This window comes from Scyliorhinus torazame, chromosome 4 (genome assembly GCF_047496885.1).
Source record: "Scyliorhinus torazame isolate Kashiwa2021f chromosome 4, sScyTor2.1, whole genome shotgun sequence".
NCBI classification, from domain to species: Eukaryota; Metazoa; Chordata; class Chondrichthyes; order Carcharhiniformes; family Scyliorhinidae; genus Scyliorhinus; species Scyliorhinus torazame.
In genome coordinates, this window is record NC_092710.1 from 221,825,224 (window position 1) to 221,842,957 (window position 17,734).

The 17,734-nt window shown below is 45.4% G+C and overlaps 1 protein-coding gene across 18 annotated transcripts in view; it reads left to right on the forward strand.

Annotated features, from left to right (window-relative positions):
- Window positions 1-17,734, forward strand: part of fam184ab (family with sequence similarity 184 member Ab) — a 316,427-nt gene that overhangs the window by 244,086 nt on the left and 54,607 nt on the right. For all 18 annotated transcript variants that reach the window (XR_011940729.1, XR_011940730.1, XR_011940731.1 and 15 more), the window contains one exon: window positions 11,680-11,864. Coding sequence is in view for 12 of the 18 variants with exons in the window: in XM_072499372.1 (XP_072355473.1) it covers window positions 11,680-11,864 (185 nt within the window). In the remaining 6 variants the exon portion in view is untranslated. The remainder of the gene's footprint in view (window positions 1-11,679; window positions 11,865-17,734) is intronic.

Genomic DNA, 17,734 nt, shown 5'->3' on the forward strand with positions numbered 1-17,734 from the left:
GGTGTACAAGATGATGAGGAAGCTGTTCCTCTTAGTTGAAGGGTCAGTTACAAGGGGACACATTCAAAGTGAGGGGTGGGAGGTTTAGGAGGGATTTGAGGAAAAGCTTTTTTACCCAGAGAGTGATGATGACCTGGAATGCACTGCCTGGGAGGGTGGTAGAGGCTGGATGCCTCTCATCCTTTAAAAAGTAGCTGGAAAAGTACTTGGCATGCCATAACATTCAAGGCTATGGGCCAGTGTTGGCAAGTGGGATTAGGTGGGCAGGTCAGGGCCTTTCATGCGTCGGTGCAGACTTGATGGGCCGAAGGGCTTCTTCTGCACTGTAGTATTCTGTGATTCTACTGTTATTCCACAGTTCAACAAATTGCTTCAGACATAGGTGCTATTCAGTGATGTGATTCAAAGTAGCTTAGGTCAAATATAATAATTATCTGAACAGAAAAGAAAATTATGTGCTCTGGTATATCAGCAGTGCCAAAGTGCTTTTTTTATATTATATTCTTTTTTTTCTTAAAATTCCCATATTTCTTTCTGTATGCTTATTGTTGCTGTTGACCATGGAGTCATTTATTTATTTGTGCTGTTGATACTGATGCGCAGAAATAGTTCTTCTTTGGCGATCACCCACTAATAAGTATGATTGTCCACCTTAGAAGCTCCGTGTTGCTGGTCTTGGGTTCTGTGGGTTCTTGAACGTCTGATGAGCCCGGTCCTGGAGCCGCATACTTAGTAGGTGTTTCCGGGAGGTGGGATTGGTGCTTGGACTCTAGATTGCTGCTATTCCTTTCTCGGGTTCCTTTGCCAGGCCTCCTATTGCCGTCAGATGTCCTCGAAAAATGTGTCCCTTCAATCCGAAGGTTCCTTCAAGTATGTCTCTTCTGAGCAAAGGTCTCCCAGGTGTTGATGTTGAGGTAAGCAACTAGGGTGTCTTTGAAGCACTTCCTTTGCCCTCCTCTTGTTTGGAAGCCTTCCTTGAGCTGGGCAAAGAAGATTTGCCTTGGCAGTCAGGACTCTGACTTCCTAAGCATATGGCCAGTCCAGCAGAGTTGGTTTTGGATGGTCATGGCCTTGATGTTAGTGCTCGTGGATACTTAAAGGACACTGAGAGAATGCCTGTCCTCCCAGCTGATACGGAGTATCCATCTCAGACAACATTAATGGTACCTTTCCAGAGCTTTGAGGTTGCATCTACGTAGCCCACATTTCAGTGGTTAGCACTGTTGCTTCACAGCACCAGGGTCCCAGATTCGATTCCCGGCTTGGGTCACTGTCTGTGCGGAATCTGCACGTTCTCCCTGTGTCTGCGTGGGTTTCCTCCGGGTGCTCCGGTTTACATAGATACATAGAAGATAGGAGCAGGAGGAGGCCTTTTGGCCCTTCGCGCCTGCTGCCATTCATCACGATCATGGCTGATCATCAAACTCAATAGCCTAATCCTGTTTTCTCCCCATAGCCTTTGATCCAGCCGCCTCTTGAATATATTCAAAGTTTTAGCATCAACTACTTCCTGTGGTAATGAATTCCACAGGCTCACCACTCTCTGTGTGAAGAAATGTCTCCTCATCTCTGTCCGAAATGGTTTACCCTGAATCCTCAGACTGTGAACCCCTGGTTCTGGACACACCCATCATTGGTAACATCTTTCCTGCATCTACCCTGTCTAGTCCTGTTAGAATTTTACAAGTCCCACAAGTCCCGAAAGACATGTTTGTTAGGTGAATTGGACATTCTGAATTCTCCCTCGGTGTACCCGAACAGTTGCTGGAATGTGGCAACTAGGAGATTTTCACAGTAACTTCATTGCAGTGTTAATGTAAGCCAACCTGTGACAATAATAAAGATTATTATTAGATTATTATTCTGCACCATATGTAAGAGTTGGGAGGATAACCGCCTTGTACACAAGGATCTTGGTGTCAGCACGAATGTCATCGTCGTCAAAGACTCTTGTCCTTCGGTGTTCGAAGGAAGATTGGATACGATGTTGGATCTCCGCATCAATGTCAGCCTTAGAGGAGAGGTGGCTTCCCAGTACGGGAAATGCTCCACGTTTGAGAGGCTTCTCCGTTGGTCCTGATGGAGGGGGAGAACAGATCTTGCCTTGGGCGGGTTGGTAAAGGATTTAAGTCATCTTGAGGTTGAGGCTGAGACCATTTCTTTGGTATGCATCCACAAAGGTATTAAGCATGACTTGGAGATTCTCTTCTAAGATGGCAATGTAATCAACTGAAGTTCCACAAGCGATGTAAGCATCGTTTTCTCTTGGAATTCAACCGGTTGAGGTTGAAAGGTTTTCTATTCATCCTGAAAATGATGCCCACTCCACTAGGAAGCTTGCTGTTGACAAGTGTTAGAATGGTGGCGATGAAGATGGAGAAAAGGGTAGAGGCGATGACACATTCCTGCTTGACTCCAGTCTTGACCTCAAAGTTTTTTGTCTTTTTTCTGTCGGTGAGGACAATCACCGACATCTTGTCGCAGAAGAGTCGGTGGATGTGGATGACTCTCTCTTGACAGGGTCTTCCACAGTGCTTCCCGATTAACTGAGTCTGAAGCGTTGGTCGGATGGATGAAGACCATATAGATTGGTTGATGTTGCTCCTGGCGTTTCTCATAAAGTTGCCAAGCAATGAAAATTATATCCGCTGTTTGGTCGGAAGTCACACTAGCTTTCCATAAGGATTTCTTCTAAGACTGGGAGAAGATAGCTAACAAGGATTTGGGCAATGACCATCCCGGCAATGGGGAGAAGGGAGTTTCCTCAGGAGTTCCTACAGTCTCCTTTCGTGAAATGGTGGCAATGAAGGCATTCCTGAGGTCGGCAGAAATTTCTTCTCTGTCCAGATTTGCAGCAACAGCTGATGGTGATGACGGGTGATCTCGTCCCCTCCAACTGTAAATATCTCCTCTGGGATCCCATCCACTCCTGCAGCTTTTTCATTCTTCATGTGTTTAATGCCAGCTTTGTCTTCGTCCATATTTGGTGGGAGTCCAAGATCATCTTTGATGGGGAGTTTGGCAATTTCCTCAAACACGTCCTCATCTATGTTAGAACATTGGACATTGAACATACAGTGCAGAAAGAGGCCATTCGACCCATCGATTCTGCACCAACCCACTTAAGCCTCACTTCCACCCTATCCCGTAACCCAATAACCCCTCCTAACCTTTTTGCACACTAAGGGCAATTTATCATGGCCAATCCACCTAACCTGCACGTCTTTGGACTGTGGGAGGAAACCGAAGCACCCGGAGGAAACCCACGCAGACACGGGGAGAACGTGCAGACTCCGCACAGACAATGACCCAGCGGGGAATCAAACCTGGGACACAGGTGCTGTGAAGCCACAGTGCTATCCACTTGTGCTACCGTGCTGCCCATAATCACGGTTCAGAACTTCTTTGAAGTGTTCTCTCCATCGGAGACCAATGTTTACTCTGTCTCTTGAGAGGGTTCTTTTCCTTACTCCACACCAGTTAAAGGCCTGGGATGTTGGGTCCACATGGTGTCTTGTTGGCACTGAAGAAGCCCCAGGTGTTATGCTTGTCAGCAAAGAGTTGCAGCTCCTTGGATTTCTCAGTCCACCATTGGTTCTTGAGTTCCCTAGTTCTTCTTTATACCTGCAACTTGGCTAATTCATAGTTCTCCTCTTTGCCTTGCTGATTATGTCATTATTCCAGGTGCGGAGAGTTTTCTTCTTCTTGTCGATGAGGCCTTGGATAGTGTGGCCATTCTCGTCAAACCAGTCTTGATGTTTACTTGTCTTGTAGACCATGGTTTCTTCACAGCTTGCGATGATGATTGTCTTCAGTTCTTTCCAGTTTTCCTCCACCCCATGAATGAACACTTTATAGATTTTTGAGAAAACATTTTTGGAATTTCACCAGAATTCTTGCACTTGAAGATGCTCAACATTGATCTTTTTTCTGAGTTGTTTCTTATTCCGCTGCTTCTGGTACAGTTTGATGGACATAGAGGAACAGATGAGCTGGTGGTCTATCCAGCAGTCATCTGCACTGGTCATCGCGTTGGTGCTGAGGACATCCTTTTGGTCTTGGGATTGGACAATGACAAAGTCAATTATGTACCAATGCTTTGATCATGGGTGTCTCCAAGAAGTCTTGAACTTGTCGTTTTGGCAGAACAGTGTGTTAGTGCTACAAGCTGGTGTTCTGAGCATTTGGTGAACAGGAGAACCCTGTTAGAGTTGCATTTCTAACTTCTTCCTTTCCGATGATACCTTCCCAGCGTTGGGAGTCCTTTCTAATCCTGGCGCTAAAAGTCCCTAAGGAGGATGATCTTATCTTCCTTAGGAATGTTGGAAAGTATGGTGTCCAGGGTGGAATAGAAGCCTTTTCGGATTCATCATTGGCATCAAGGAGCAGGGCATAGGCATACACGACCGTTTCCTGATGGTGTTCGGCAAGTTGTAGATGAAGGGTCATGAGGCGCTTGTTGATGCCGACAGAAAGTTCCGAGAATCGGTTGATGAGTTTGTTCTTGTTGGCGAAACTAATTCCATGCATCCTGGGCTCATCCTCGGGTATTCCTCTCTAGTAGAAAGTGTAACCACCAAATTCCTTCATCTGCCCGTTGTTTGCTCTTCATTTCTATTGCAGGGCAATGACGTCAATGTTGAAGGGCCTGAGTTCATGGGCAATAAGGGCAGTTCTCAGTTCCGATCGATCGTGTTGCTCATTTTACTTCGATTTTCTGACCGCAGATAGATGAGCTGCTGAATGCGGTTTTCCCACCAGGTTGGGGATGGACAGACTATTTTTAGGGCACGTTTTCCAGTCCTTTCCCCATGAGAGGTGAGCAGAGTGGATCCTGAAGACGGCGGCTCAGTCGTGAAGAAAGCGGCTGAAATGCCCTCCAGTTCCTATTCCAAGATCAAGACTACTGAATCAAACTCCACCGCCTATATGCTGGTGCAAAGTGACGGACTTCCAGATCTCACGGCCCTGTCCCCGTTACCTTTGTTCGATTACCACAGAGCTCATCTGTGTGGGTGTGTGTGCTGTTTTTCCCTAGGTAGATGCCTGGTGTGGGACATCTTTTAACGTGGGTGTGCATCAGCAGACACAGCAGACATGGTCCTTGACAGAGAGTATGGCCCAGTCCCAGTGGCAAGGTGTCTCGCGACTGGAGATCTCCCTACTGCTGCAGCCTTCATCCGCCATTGCAGCTGTTGATACTATACAAGTAACTTTCGCCTTCTCCGCCATTGAGGACTTGTTTTAGATTGCTCTTCATCTGGTTCCTCTCCTCTGACCTTAGCATCATGGGTGATCCTGCCACCAGTTTAAGACTCCAGATGATATTGCTCTAAGGATCAACAAAACGTTCATGCCTCTCCACCATGGCAAGCTGGCAATCCAAGGAAAGACACATTTGTTGGGGACTCATTTGTTGACAAGCTTTACTCTTTATTGTGAGGGATATGCCTTGCCTTCTGGTAAAGTCTCCTCTGATGGCGTGAATTAAGAATTCTGTACTGGGAACTGTGAGCTTTGTGGAATATATATTCAGTTGCTTTACTCTGTTGACCTATTCCCTTCTTCAGTAAATTTTACCAAATGTCTAAAGAGCTTCCTCTTGACCAACACTATTAATTTCTGAAATTGATCTTTGTGCACTTCTTATTACATTAATTTGCCTCAGTTCATAAGATTTGTCCTGACTTTAATGAGTTTCCTTTCAAACGTTGGACATTGACATATTTCCCAAAAGCTTTCTATAGGTATGTCAGGAATAAGCAAATGACTAGGGAAAGAGTAGGACCAGTCAAGGACAGGGATGGGAAGTTGTGTGTGGAGTCTGAAGAGATAGGCGAGATACTAAATGAATATTTTTCGTCAGTATTCACTCAGGAAAAAGATAATGTTGTGGAGGAGAATGCTGAGACACAGGCTATTAGAATAGATGGCATTGAGGTACGTAGGGAAGAGGTGTTGACAATTCTGGACAGGCTGAAAATAGATAAGTCCCCGGGGCCTGATGGGATTTATCCTAGGCTTCTCTGGGAGGCCAGGGAAGAGATTGCTGGACCTTTGGCTTTGATTTTTATGTCGTCATTGGCTACAGGAATAGTGCCAGAGGACTAGAGGATAGCAAATGTGGTCCCTTTGTTCAAAAAGGGGAGCAGAGACAACCCCGGCAACTATAGACCGGTGAGCCTCACGTCTGTAGTGGGTAAAGTCTTGGAGGGGATTATAAGAGACAAGATTTATAATCATCTAGATAGGAATAATATGATCAGGGATAGTCAGCATGGCTTTGTGAAGGGTAGGTCATGCCTCACAAACCTTATCGAGTTCTTTGAGAAGGTGACTGAACAGGTAGACGAGGGTAGAGCAGTTGATGTGGATTATCATAGAATTTACAGTGCAGAAGGAGGCCATTCGGCCCATCGAGTCCACACCGGCTCTTGGAAAGAGCACCCTACCCAAGGTCAACACCTCCACCCTATCCCCATAACCCAGTAACCCCACCCAACACTAAGGGCAATTTTGGACACTAAGGGCAATTTATCATGGCCAATCCACCTAACCTGCACATCTTTGGACTGTGGGAGGAAACCGGAGCACCCGGAGGAAACCCACGCACACACGGGGAGGATGTGCAGACTCCGCACAGACAGTGACCCAAGCCGGAATCAAACCTGGGACCCTGGAGCTGTGAAGCAATTGTGCTAACCACCATGCTACCGTGCTGCCCCATGTGGTGTCTATGGATTTCAGTAAAGCGTTTGATAAGGTTCCCCACGGTAGGCTATTGCAGAAAATACGGAGGCTGGGGATTGAGGGAGATTTAGAGATGTGGATCAGAAATTGGCTAGCTGAAAGAAGACAGAGGGTGGTGGTTGATGGGAAATGTTCAGAATGGAGTTCAGTTACAAGTGGCGTACCACAAGGATCTGTTCTGGGGCCGTTGCTGTTTGTCATTTTTATCAATGACCTAGAGGAAGGCGCAGAGGGGTGGGTGAGTAAATTTGCAGACGACACTAAAGTCGGTGGTGTTGTCAATAGTGTGGAAGGATGTAGCAGGTTACAGAGGGATATAGATAAGCTGCAGAGCTGGGCTGAGAGGTGGCAAATGGAGTTTAATGTAGAGAAGTGTGAGGTGATTCACTTTGGAAGGAATAACAGGAATGCGGAATATTTGGCTAATGGTAAAGTTCTTGGAAGTGTGGATGAGCAGAGGGATCTAGGTGTCCATGTACATAGATCCCTGAATGTTGCCACCCAGGTTGATAGGGTTGTGAAGAAGGCCTATGGAGTGTTGGCCTTTATTGGTAGAGGGACTGAGTTCTCGGAGTCAGGAGGTCATGTTGCAGCTGTACAAAACTCTGGTACGGCCGCATTTGGAGTATTGCGTACAGTTCTGGTCACCGCATTATCGGAAGGACGTGGAGGCTTTGGAGCGGGTGCAGAGGAGATTTACCAGGATGTTGCCTGGTATGGAGGGAAAATCTTATGAGGAAAGGCTGATGGACTTGAGGTTGTTTTCGTTGGAGAGAAGAAGGTTAAGAGGAGACTTAATAGAGGCATGCAAAATGATCAGGGGGTTAGATAGGGTGGACAGTGAGAGCCTTCTCCCGCGGATGGAAATGGCTGGCACGAGGGGACATAGCTTTAAACTGAGGGGTAATAGATGTAGGACAGAGGTCAGAGGTAGGTTCTTTACGCAAAGAGTAGTGAGGCTGTGGAATGCCCTACCTGCAACAGTAGTGAACTCGCCAACATTGAGGGCATTTAAAAGTTTATTGGATAAACATATGGATGATAATGGCATAGTGTAGGTTAGATGGCTTTTGTTTCGGTGCAACATCGTGGGCCGAAGGGCCTGTACTGCGCTGTATAGTTCTATGTTCTATGTTAGTTGGGAACTCCCTATCTTGCTTTGATCCTGGTACTGCAATTTATCACCTCCACTTCAAATTTATTTGGATTTTGTAAGTGGTTTTGTCATGTTCCACTCTTGATTGTTTCAGAATGTAGCTGCTTGAAATTGTGGTCAATTTTTAAAATAGAAATAAACACAATTGTTCAGTTATTCCAACAGGATTCATCAGTATATTTCCAAATTAGATAAATAGCTTGTTATTTGGATGATTTATTGCTCCCATTTTATCACCAATTGCTGAGATATTATGCATTTAGGAAATATTTAAAATATATTAATCTTCTAAATTATTTTATATGCTGTATCAGGGACATCATGGTTGTGACTGTCATAAATTGTGGCAGAACTGTTGGGGTGGCCTGAGGGGGGCTCTCCGAGCCATGGTGTGGTTGTAAAGGCGATGTCTTCTTGGAACCTGCTAGCAGGCCACCAGTTTTTAAATGGTGGTCTTCACCCATGGTGGTGTCCCCTCACAATGCTCGAAAAATGCCGGTGTGGGCAGGAAGTGGCTGATAATGGCTGGTAAGCTTGCGGCCATGTTGCAGAAAAGTCTGCTGCTGGTAATATCCTCTGGCAGTGGGAGGATGTCAAGCTTCCCTCCGAACACTTTCCAGCACCATGATATGAGAATTTCCACTTATCAGCCAATCTGCAGAGTACTGGTAAAATTGAGCATGATTTCTCAGTCTCCATCCCATTAGTTGAAAACTTGAGACAGGATTCTTCAGACTCAGACCCAGGACAAGGATGGGAGAGAGGGTTGTTAGGCCAGGCCGGGTGGGGAGTTGATGGTAACTGATGTGGGTATGGGCCACGCTGGTGGAGGTTGGAGAGGGGGTGGGGGGTGGTAGAGGGTGGTCAGTGATGGTTGGGGAAGTTTGAGAGTTCTCTGGGTGGTGGGGGAGGTGTGGGGGGTCAGGGATATGGAAAATGCCCGCTGTGGGTCTTTAAGATGGTTATTCTGAAGTTAAAAGTGTTTTTATTCCATCTTACACTTTGAGAGTCCGTATATATTTTAAACCAGAGTCTTTAATAATATTACCGCAACAAAATATACTGTATAACAATTTCCTACATTTATCACATACCCCAATGGTGCACTGGGAATCCCTATTAACGTGGAAACGTCCAATAGGGATACCCAGTGCATCATTGGGGTATGTGATGAATGTAGGAAATTGTTAGATAGTACATTTTGTTGCGGTAATTGTATTAAAAACTCTGGTTTAAAATTCATACAGACAGTATGTCTGCTCAAGCTGTGATTAAGGAGTTGTAAAGGTGAGGACATTGGTGATTTTAACCATTTACTTGTTTACGTATAAATGGCTAATATAATGTTGTTTATTTTTAGGAGGTTACCTGGACTGTAGATAGTTTGAGGGATTGTGATTAATCCTAGCTAGGAAAATCATGGAGCATCTTAGTGGGAGGCGTCAGGATAGTCGGTAGTTTCGCAGTTTGCCATCGGCTTTTAGTCTGACAAGACAGAAGAATTTTCAGGTTGTGCCTGAAATTGTCTCTCTCCAAAGGTCTGCAGAGAGACGCAGGTAGCCCTGAGTGTTAAATTGAGTTACTTAATTGGAATATACAGTGGCAGTATAGATAGTGAGAAAAAGTTTTTAATTTCCTTTTATTTAAGAACTGTTTTAACTGTTCATTGAAAAGCTATTACTGTGTTACAAATGTGATTTATTCTGTGTTTAAAGTTTCTTTCAACATAAAAGATATCTATTGGCCAGTGTTACCACTCCTGTGATTTAGTAGTCTTCCCTCACAGTCTTACAAATTGCAAATTGTTGGGATTCTCGTATGGGTACCTAACAGGTACTCCCCAAATGTGATGCTGGGGAACCAGGACGTTATACATAGAACATAGGACATAGAAAATACAGCACAGAACAGGCCCTTCGGCCCACGATGTTGTGCCGAACCTTTGTCCTAGATTAATCATAGATTATCATTGAATTTACAGTGCAGAAGGAGGCCATTCGGCCCTTTGAGTCTGCACCGGCTCTTGGAAAGAGCACCCTACCCAAACTCAACACCTCCACCCAACACCAAGGGCAATTTGGACATTAAGGGCAATTTATCATTGGCCAATTCACCTAACCCGCACATCTTTGGACTGTGGGAGGAAACCGGAGCACCCGGAGGAAACCCACGCAGACACGGGGAGGACACGTTATGGTCCATTATGTGTTTCTAACTGTCCGGTTATTATCTCGTCAATTATGCATTTTCCCTATGAAGGATGTTAGGCTAACTGGCCTGCCTGCAGCTTCCTGCTTTCTGTCTGCCTTCTTTCTTGAATAAATGTGTTGCATTTATGATTTTTCAATACAGTGGGGCCTTTCCTGAATCTAGGGAATCTTGGACTATCACAACCAATGCATCCACTGTCATTTCAGTCCCTTCCTTTAAGACCCTTGGATACAGGTTTCCAAAGAAGAGTCGTATTGGACTTTAAACATTTGCTCTATTTCACTCTCCACAGATGCTGCCAGACCTGCCGAATTTTTCAGCACTTTTTGTTTTTATTTTAGATCCGCAGTATCAAAACACAATGTCCAACTTTGGGTGTTATTCTGTAATTGGACAACATTTGCTAAATAGTCCTCAGTGTGCAAAGAATTATGTAAACAACCAATTTATGATTTGTCAATCAGGCTCATGCATTTACCTGTACTGAAAGCTACATATGTTAATACACAGGGCCCCATTCTTTGCACACACAAAGAACAATTACACGCACTGTGCCTGTTTCTGCTGAACAAAGTAACTGATAACCAGTCACTGGTTCATTCCTCAGGGCAATGCCTTGACCAATCAACCTCAAGCTACCTGGTTTAAATTTTCAAACAGTACTTGGCAATTAACTATCAGTCATAATTAACTGGTGTATTTTCATGGCAATGCCTCTACCAATCAGAGTCCACTTGCCAACCAATCAGCACTCTCATACAGTATCAGGTTGTAGTTTCTCCTGACATTGGTATACTTGCAATTTTCCTGATAGCTGCAAGATGAAACGCTTCGACAAAATGTATTTTCATAATACTCATATTTTACTTTAGATTAGCCTATTGCCTACTTTTCCCCTTATGTTCAAATCATTCAGACATTGGTGTCTTTCATTTGCAGCACGGTAGCACAGCGGTTAACACTGTTGCTTTACAGCGCCAGGAACCCAGGTTTGATTCCTGGCTTGGGTCACTGTCTGTGCAGAGTCTGCACACTTTCCCCGTGTCTGCGTGGGTTTCCTCCGGGTGCTCCGGTTTCCCGAAAGACGTGTGAATTGGGCATTCTGAATTCTCCCGCTGTGTACCTAACTTCATTGCAGTGTTAATGTAAGCCTACTTGTAATACTAATAATGATTATTATTATCTGCTAAGAAATACTTAGTTCTTTCTCTTACTCCCTGACCTCTGTATCATAATTTGAATCATTATAATGTGTATTTGTACTTCTTAACAGCAGCTGATAAACTGGAGAATGAGTTGAATGAAACTGTGCTTTTAAGTGATTTCATAATGGATGCATGTTGGGCGAGTGAGGTTTTTTATGCGGGGTTGGGGAGGGACAATTGAAAATCAAGCCGTTTTGGCTCTTTTGGGCTATATTTGGAATTTTCATATTATAATTCTCATGTTATAATTCTATGTCAGCCCCTTGGATGATGTTCTAAGTGGGAGTACATTTCATAAAATGACCCCTTTATACTGGCATATGCCTACTAATTCATCAGATTATTTTTGCAATCTAGAAGAAAGAACTACTGAGCAGAGTATCTGACCTACAAGAAGAAGTACGGAATCGTGAGCAACACCTAAAAGAGCTGGATGAGGAGAACCTGTCTATGCATGACAATTTAAGCACCTTGACCAAAGAGCTTGAATATAAAGGGAATGAAGTTCTAAAAATTCGAAGTGAAGTCAACCAGAAAATTAGGTAAAAGAGGTGGGGGGACGGGGTAAAGAATTTTGATTTTTTTTTTTTTCCCTCTTTCCTTTTGGTTAATCGGTTTAAACATTTCTTTACTGATCAGGTAAAAACTAGTCCCCATTAAAATGAAAAAAATCTTAAAACTGGTAAAAGAAGTTTTGAATGTTTCATTTTCTTGACAATTTATCAAGTGCATAATGTCCAGTGCAGAAATCATTTTGAAATTTTAAAAATGAATCGAAATGTATTATTGCTTGTTGAAGCTGTACGAATAATTGAGTTGCCTTTGAAGTTAACTCTTTTGACTCCTTCCTTTACTCCTTAGTCAGGAGATGCCTGATTAACTCTTAGCCCTCTCCTATTTTGAGTGACTGAGATGAGATCTTGCGACCCATTAAACATTTGTTCCTTTTTTTTTGCTCTGATGTACACTGTTACGGCCATGTGAGGAGGGATGAAATATGATTTCTCTATCATACACAGAAAAGGCTGATAAGTCCCCTGGACCTGATGGGTTATATCCTAGGATATTTAAGGAAGTAGCTACAGAGATATTGGATGCACTGGTAGTAATGTTCCAAGAATCCTTAAATTCTGGAAAAGTCCCAGAGGATTGGAAAACTGCTAATGTAAACACCCTTATTCAAATAGCGAGGGAGAAAAAAAACAAACCATAGGCCAGTTAGATTAACAGCTGGTATGAAAATATTATCCATTAAGAAGAATGTAATTGAGCATTTAGAAATACATAATAAAATAAAGCAGAGTCAGCATGGCTTCATGAAGGGGAAATTTTGCCTGAAAAATTTGCTAGAATTCTTTGAGGTGATTACAAGCAATATAGATAAATGGGAATCAGTAAATGTAATATATTAGGGTTTCTAAAAAGCATTCGATAAAATACTGCACAAAAGGCTACTTAATAAGACAAAAGTTCATGATGTTGGGTAGTATATTAGCATGGATAGAGGATTGGCTAACTAATAGAAGCCAGAGAGTTAGCATAAGAGGAGCATTTTCAGGATGGCAACCTGTAACTAGTGGAGTGCAACAGGGATTAGTGTTGGGGCCTCAATTATTTACAATATAAATGACTTGTATCAGGGAAATAAATGTCAAAACAAGAGTTGGAAAAGGGCAGCACGGTGGCGCAGTGGTTAGCACTGTGCCTCACAGCGCCAAGGTCCCAGGTTCGATCTCGGCTCTGGGTCACTGTCCATGTGGAGTTTGCACATTCTCCCCGTGTTTGTGTGGGTTTTGCCCCCACAACCCAAAGACGTGCACGGTACGTGGATTGACCATGTAAATTGCCCTCAATTGGAAAAACTTAATTGGGTACTCTAAATTTATTTAAAAAAAGAAAACAATAGATGGAAAAGCAAGTAGTGAGGATGACACAAAAAGTCTACAGAGGGTTATGTGAGTGGGCAAAAACTTGGCAGATGGAATATAATGGAGGAAAATGTTAAGTTATGCGCTTTGGTAGGAAGAATAAAGAAGCTGAATATTATTTAAATGGAGAAAACTAGAAAGCTGCAGCTCAGAATTTGGGGGGTCTTGTGCATAAGTTACAAATAGCTCGCATGCAAATTAAGCAGTTAGTAGGGAAAGCTAACGGAGTGTTGGCCTTTACTTTAAAGGGAATGAAATATAAAAATAGGGAAGACGTGCTAAAACTATACAAGGCTCTAATTGGACCACACTAGAATATTGTGAACAGTTTTTGTCCCCTTGTTTAAGGAAAGATATACTGGTATCGGGGGCAGTCCAGAGAATGTTCACGAGGTTGATCCTGGATATGGAGGGATTTTCTTATGAGGAGAGATTGAGTGGATTGGGCCTGTTCTCATTGGAGTTTAGAAGAATGGGAGGTGACTTTATTGTGACATTTAGGATTCTCAGGGGGCTTAACAGGGTAGATGTGGAAAGGTTGTTTCCCCTTGTGGGAGAGTCTCGGAGCAGAGGGCATAATCTCAAAGTAAGATGTCTGCCATTTAAGACATCGATAAGGAGGAATTTTGTAGTATATTTGTGGAATTCTTTACCCAGAGAGCTGTAGAGGCTGGGTCGTTAGGTATGTTCAAGGCTAAATAAACCAATTTTTAGTCCGTAAGGGAATCGAGGGTTATGCGGATAAGACAGGAAAGTGGAGTTGAGAATTATCAGATGAGTCATGATCTCATTGAATGACAGAGCAGACTTGATGGACTGAATAGCCTACTTCCGCTCCTATGCTTTGTGGTCTTACAGCAACAAGTTTTCTTGAAGAATATTTAATATTTCTTAGAAGGTATTTAATTCCATGGTTGGGATTTTTTTTGGCTCCATCGTGGCAGGACCCACTGTGTAAGATTCTGCAGTCCAGCCAAAAGTCCATTGACTTTCAGTGGCACTGGACAATCCTGGTGGCACGCAGCACCAGGAAACCCCACCCAATGCCTGTGATTTTAACAATTTACGTACTTAATGCAAACAAACAAGTCTAGCAGGCTTTGTTAAGTTTCAAAATAAAAAGGTGTTTTTTTATTGAGTTAAAAACCACCCAGGTAAAGATACCCAGGTAAAGATAACAATATATTTTAAAAGGTGATCCTTTGCGTTGTGACCTTTCGCAACCCACATTAACACACAAGGATGTGAAATTTACAAGTTATACTGTAGATAGTTGCTTTCTTATCCAAATTAAAGTTCCATGCTGAGAGGTAAAAATTTGAGAGTTCACGGTTTGAGTCCTTTGCTGGTAACTGTGGCTGTGACAGGAATTTTTCCAGGTTTGCCCTTAGATTCCAGAAGATAAGTTGAAGCCCATTGCCAGGGACAATTTCTTATTAAAACTTAATCCAACTTTTCCAAAAGGTCAATGATTCTTACACACCAGTTTCCTTTCAGTGGAAAATCTGTGCTTTATTTTTAAACAAACCGAGATAGGGTCTTAACCTGAGAGAGGAGAGGGAGGGAGAGTGTTCTTGCTTCATTGGCAGCTTTTCCAGACTCCTGGCCACCTCTGTTATAGCAGCTGTATTAAAGTGATTTAAAATGCTAACTTCAGTCACATGATCTCTCCACCCTCATAATGATTTCAGGAGGGGTTTGTTTATCTGATGTCTGAACCGATGGTTGTTTTTCTTTCAAGGCTGAGGATGATTGGATTCTGTATTGGTCCACCTATTAACCCCTAAAAGGCATCATTATGCATCTTGATGAGATCGGAAAACATCTTTCAAAGACCTATTATTCTCGGAGACTTTCTGTCTCAGCTGGAGATATAGGGCGAAATTCTCCCCCAACGGCGGGATGTCCGCCGACTGGCGCCAAAGCCGGCGCCAATCAGACGGGCATCGCGCCGGCCCAAAGGTGCGGAAGGCTCCGCATCTTTGGCGGCCTAGCCCCAACATTGAGGGGCTAGGCCGCCGCCGGAGGGATTTCCGCCCCGCCAGCTGGCGGAAATGGCATCTGTATCCCCCCCAGCTGGCGCGGAAATGCGGCGCATGCGCGGGAGCGTCAGCGGCCGCTGTCAGTTTCCCAGTGCATGCGCGGGAGCGTCAGCGGCCGCTGTCAGTTTCCCGCGCATGCGCAGTGGGGAGAGTCTCTTCCGCCTCCGCCATGGTGGAGGCCGTAGCGGAGGCGGAAGGGAAAGAGTGCCCCCACGGCACAGGCCCGCCCGCGGATCGGTGGGCCCCGATCGCGGGCCAGGCCACCGTGGGGGCACCCCCCGGGGTCAGATCGCCCCGCGCCCCCCCCAGGACCCCGGAGCCCGCCCACGCCGCCTGGTCCCGCCGGTAAATACCAGGTTTGATTTACGTCGGCGGGACAGGCAATTCCTGGGCGGGACTTCGGCCCATTCGGGCCGGAGAATCCAGCGGGGGGTCCCGCCAACCGGCGCGGCCCGATTCCCGCCCCCGCCCAATCTCCGGGAGCGGAGACTTCGGCGGGGGCGGGATTCACGGCGGCCAACGGCCATTCTCCGACCCAGCGGGGGGTCGGAGAATGACGCCCATAGTCCATATTATAGTGCAGGGCGAAGGAGATTTCAGCTTTTGTGACTCCAGATGGTATATACAAATTCAAAGTTATGCCATTTGGCATGAAAAACGACCCAGCCACATTTCAACGGTTAACTAACAAAGTTGTTTCAAGATTACCCAATTCATAGAATCATAGAATTTACAGTGCAGAAGGAGGCCATTCGGCCCATCGAGTCTGCACCGGCTCTTGGAAAGAGCACCCTACCCAAGGTCTACACCTCCACCCTATCCCCATAACCCAGTAACCCCACCCAACACTAAGGGCAATTTTGGACACTATGGGCAATTTATCACGGCCAATCCACCTAACCCGCACATCTTTGGACTGTGGGAGGAAACCGGAGCACCCGGAGGAAACCCACGCACACACGGGGAGGATGTGCAGACTCCGCACAGACAGTGACCCAAGCTGGAATCGAACCTGGGACCCTGGAGCTGTGAAGCATTTGTGCTATCCACAATGCTACCGTGCTGCCCCACAGTGCGATATTCCTGGAAGCTCTTAATGCCATAGCCAATGGCTCTATGGCCAGAGCAAATAACAACGGGGAGAGGGGACACTCCTGCCTTGTCCCTCAGTGCAGTTTAAAATAGCCCGACAACCGCCGATTCGTACGCACACTTGCTACTGGTGCCTGATACAGCAACCGCACCCAATCAGTGAAACCCTGACCAAACCCGAACGTTCCTAACCCCTCCCACAAATAATTCCACTCCACCCGATCAAAGGCCTTCTCTACATCCATCGCAACCACCACCTCCATCTCCCCCACCCTTTGAGGGCATCATGCTACCGTTTAAGAACCTTCTAACATTGGCCGTGAGTTGCCTGCACTTTACACACCCAGTCTGGTCTTCCCCTATCACTCCCGGGACACAGTTCTCTATCCTTGTGGCCAGTATCTTAGCCAGCAGTTTGGCGTCCACATACAAGAGGGAGATCGACCTCTATGACCTGCATTGTTCAGGGTCCTTCTCCCGTTTCAGAATCAATGAGATCGAGGCCTGCAACATTATTGCGGGGGAGGACTCCCCTCTCCCTTGCCTCATTAAATATCCTCACCAGCAGTGGGCCCAATAGCTCCGATAACTTCCTGTAGAATTTCACCGGGTAACGGTCCAACCCTGGGACCTTGTCCGACTGCATGCCCTCCAGCCCCTCCGTTATTTCCGCAATTTCAATTGGGGCTCCCAGCCCTTCCACCAGTTCTTCCTCCAGCCTCGGGAACCTCAGCTGACCCAGGAACTACCTCATCCCTTCCACCCCAGCCGTGGGTTCCGACTCATGTAACTTGCTATAAAAGTCCTTAAACACCTCATTCAGCCCCACTAGATCCAGGACCACATTCCCACCTCTGTACTTTATTCTCCCTATCTCCCTGGACACCTCCCTTTTCCTCAGCTAGTGTGCTAGCATTCTACTGGCCTTTTCCCCATACTCGTACACCACTCCCCTTGCCTTCCTCAGTTGTTCCACCGCCTTCCCTGTAGACAACAGCCCAAACTCCACCTGTGACCTCTGCCGCTCCTTCAGTAGCCCCACTCAGTAACCCTCTCTGCTCGTTCCACCTTTTCTCTAACTCCCCTCTAACCACTGCTTGCAGAGCTTCCCACACCATTGCTGCTGAGATTTTCCCCATATCATATATTTCCAAATAGTTCTGGATGGAGTTGCTCACCAGCCCACATACACCCTCATTTGCTAATGACGGGCTAATGCTCCATGACGGGCGCTGTCCTCTCTCCATACTAACCCGTAGATCTACCCAATGTGGGGCATGATCCGACACCATGATTGCCGAGTACTCGGTATCCACCACCCCCGGCAGCAGAACCCTGCTCAGGATAAAA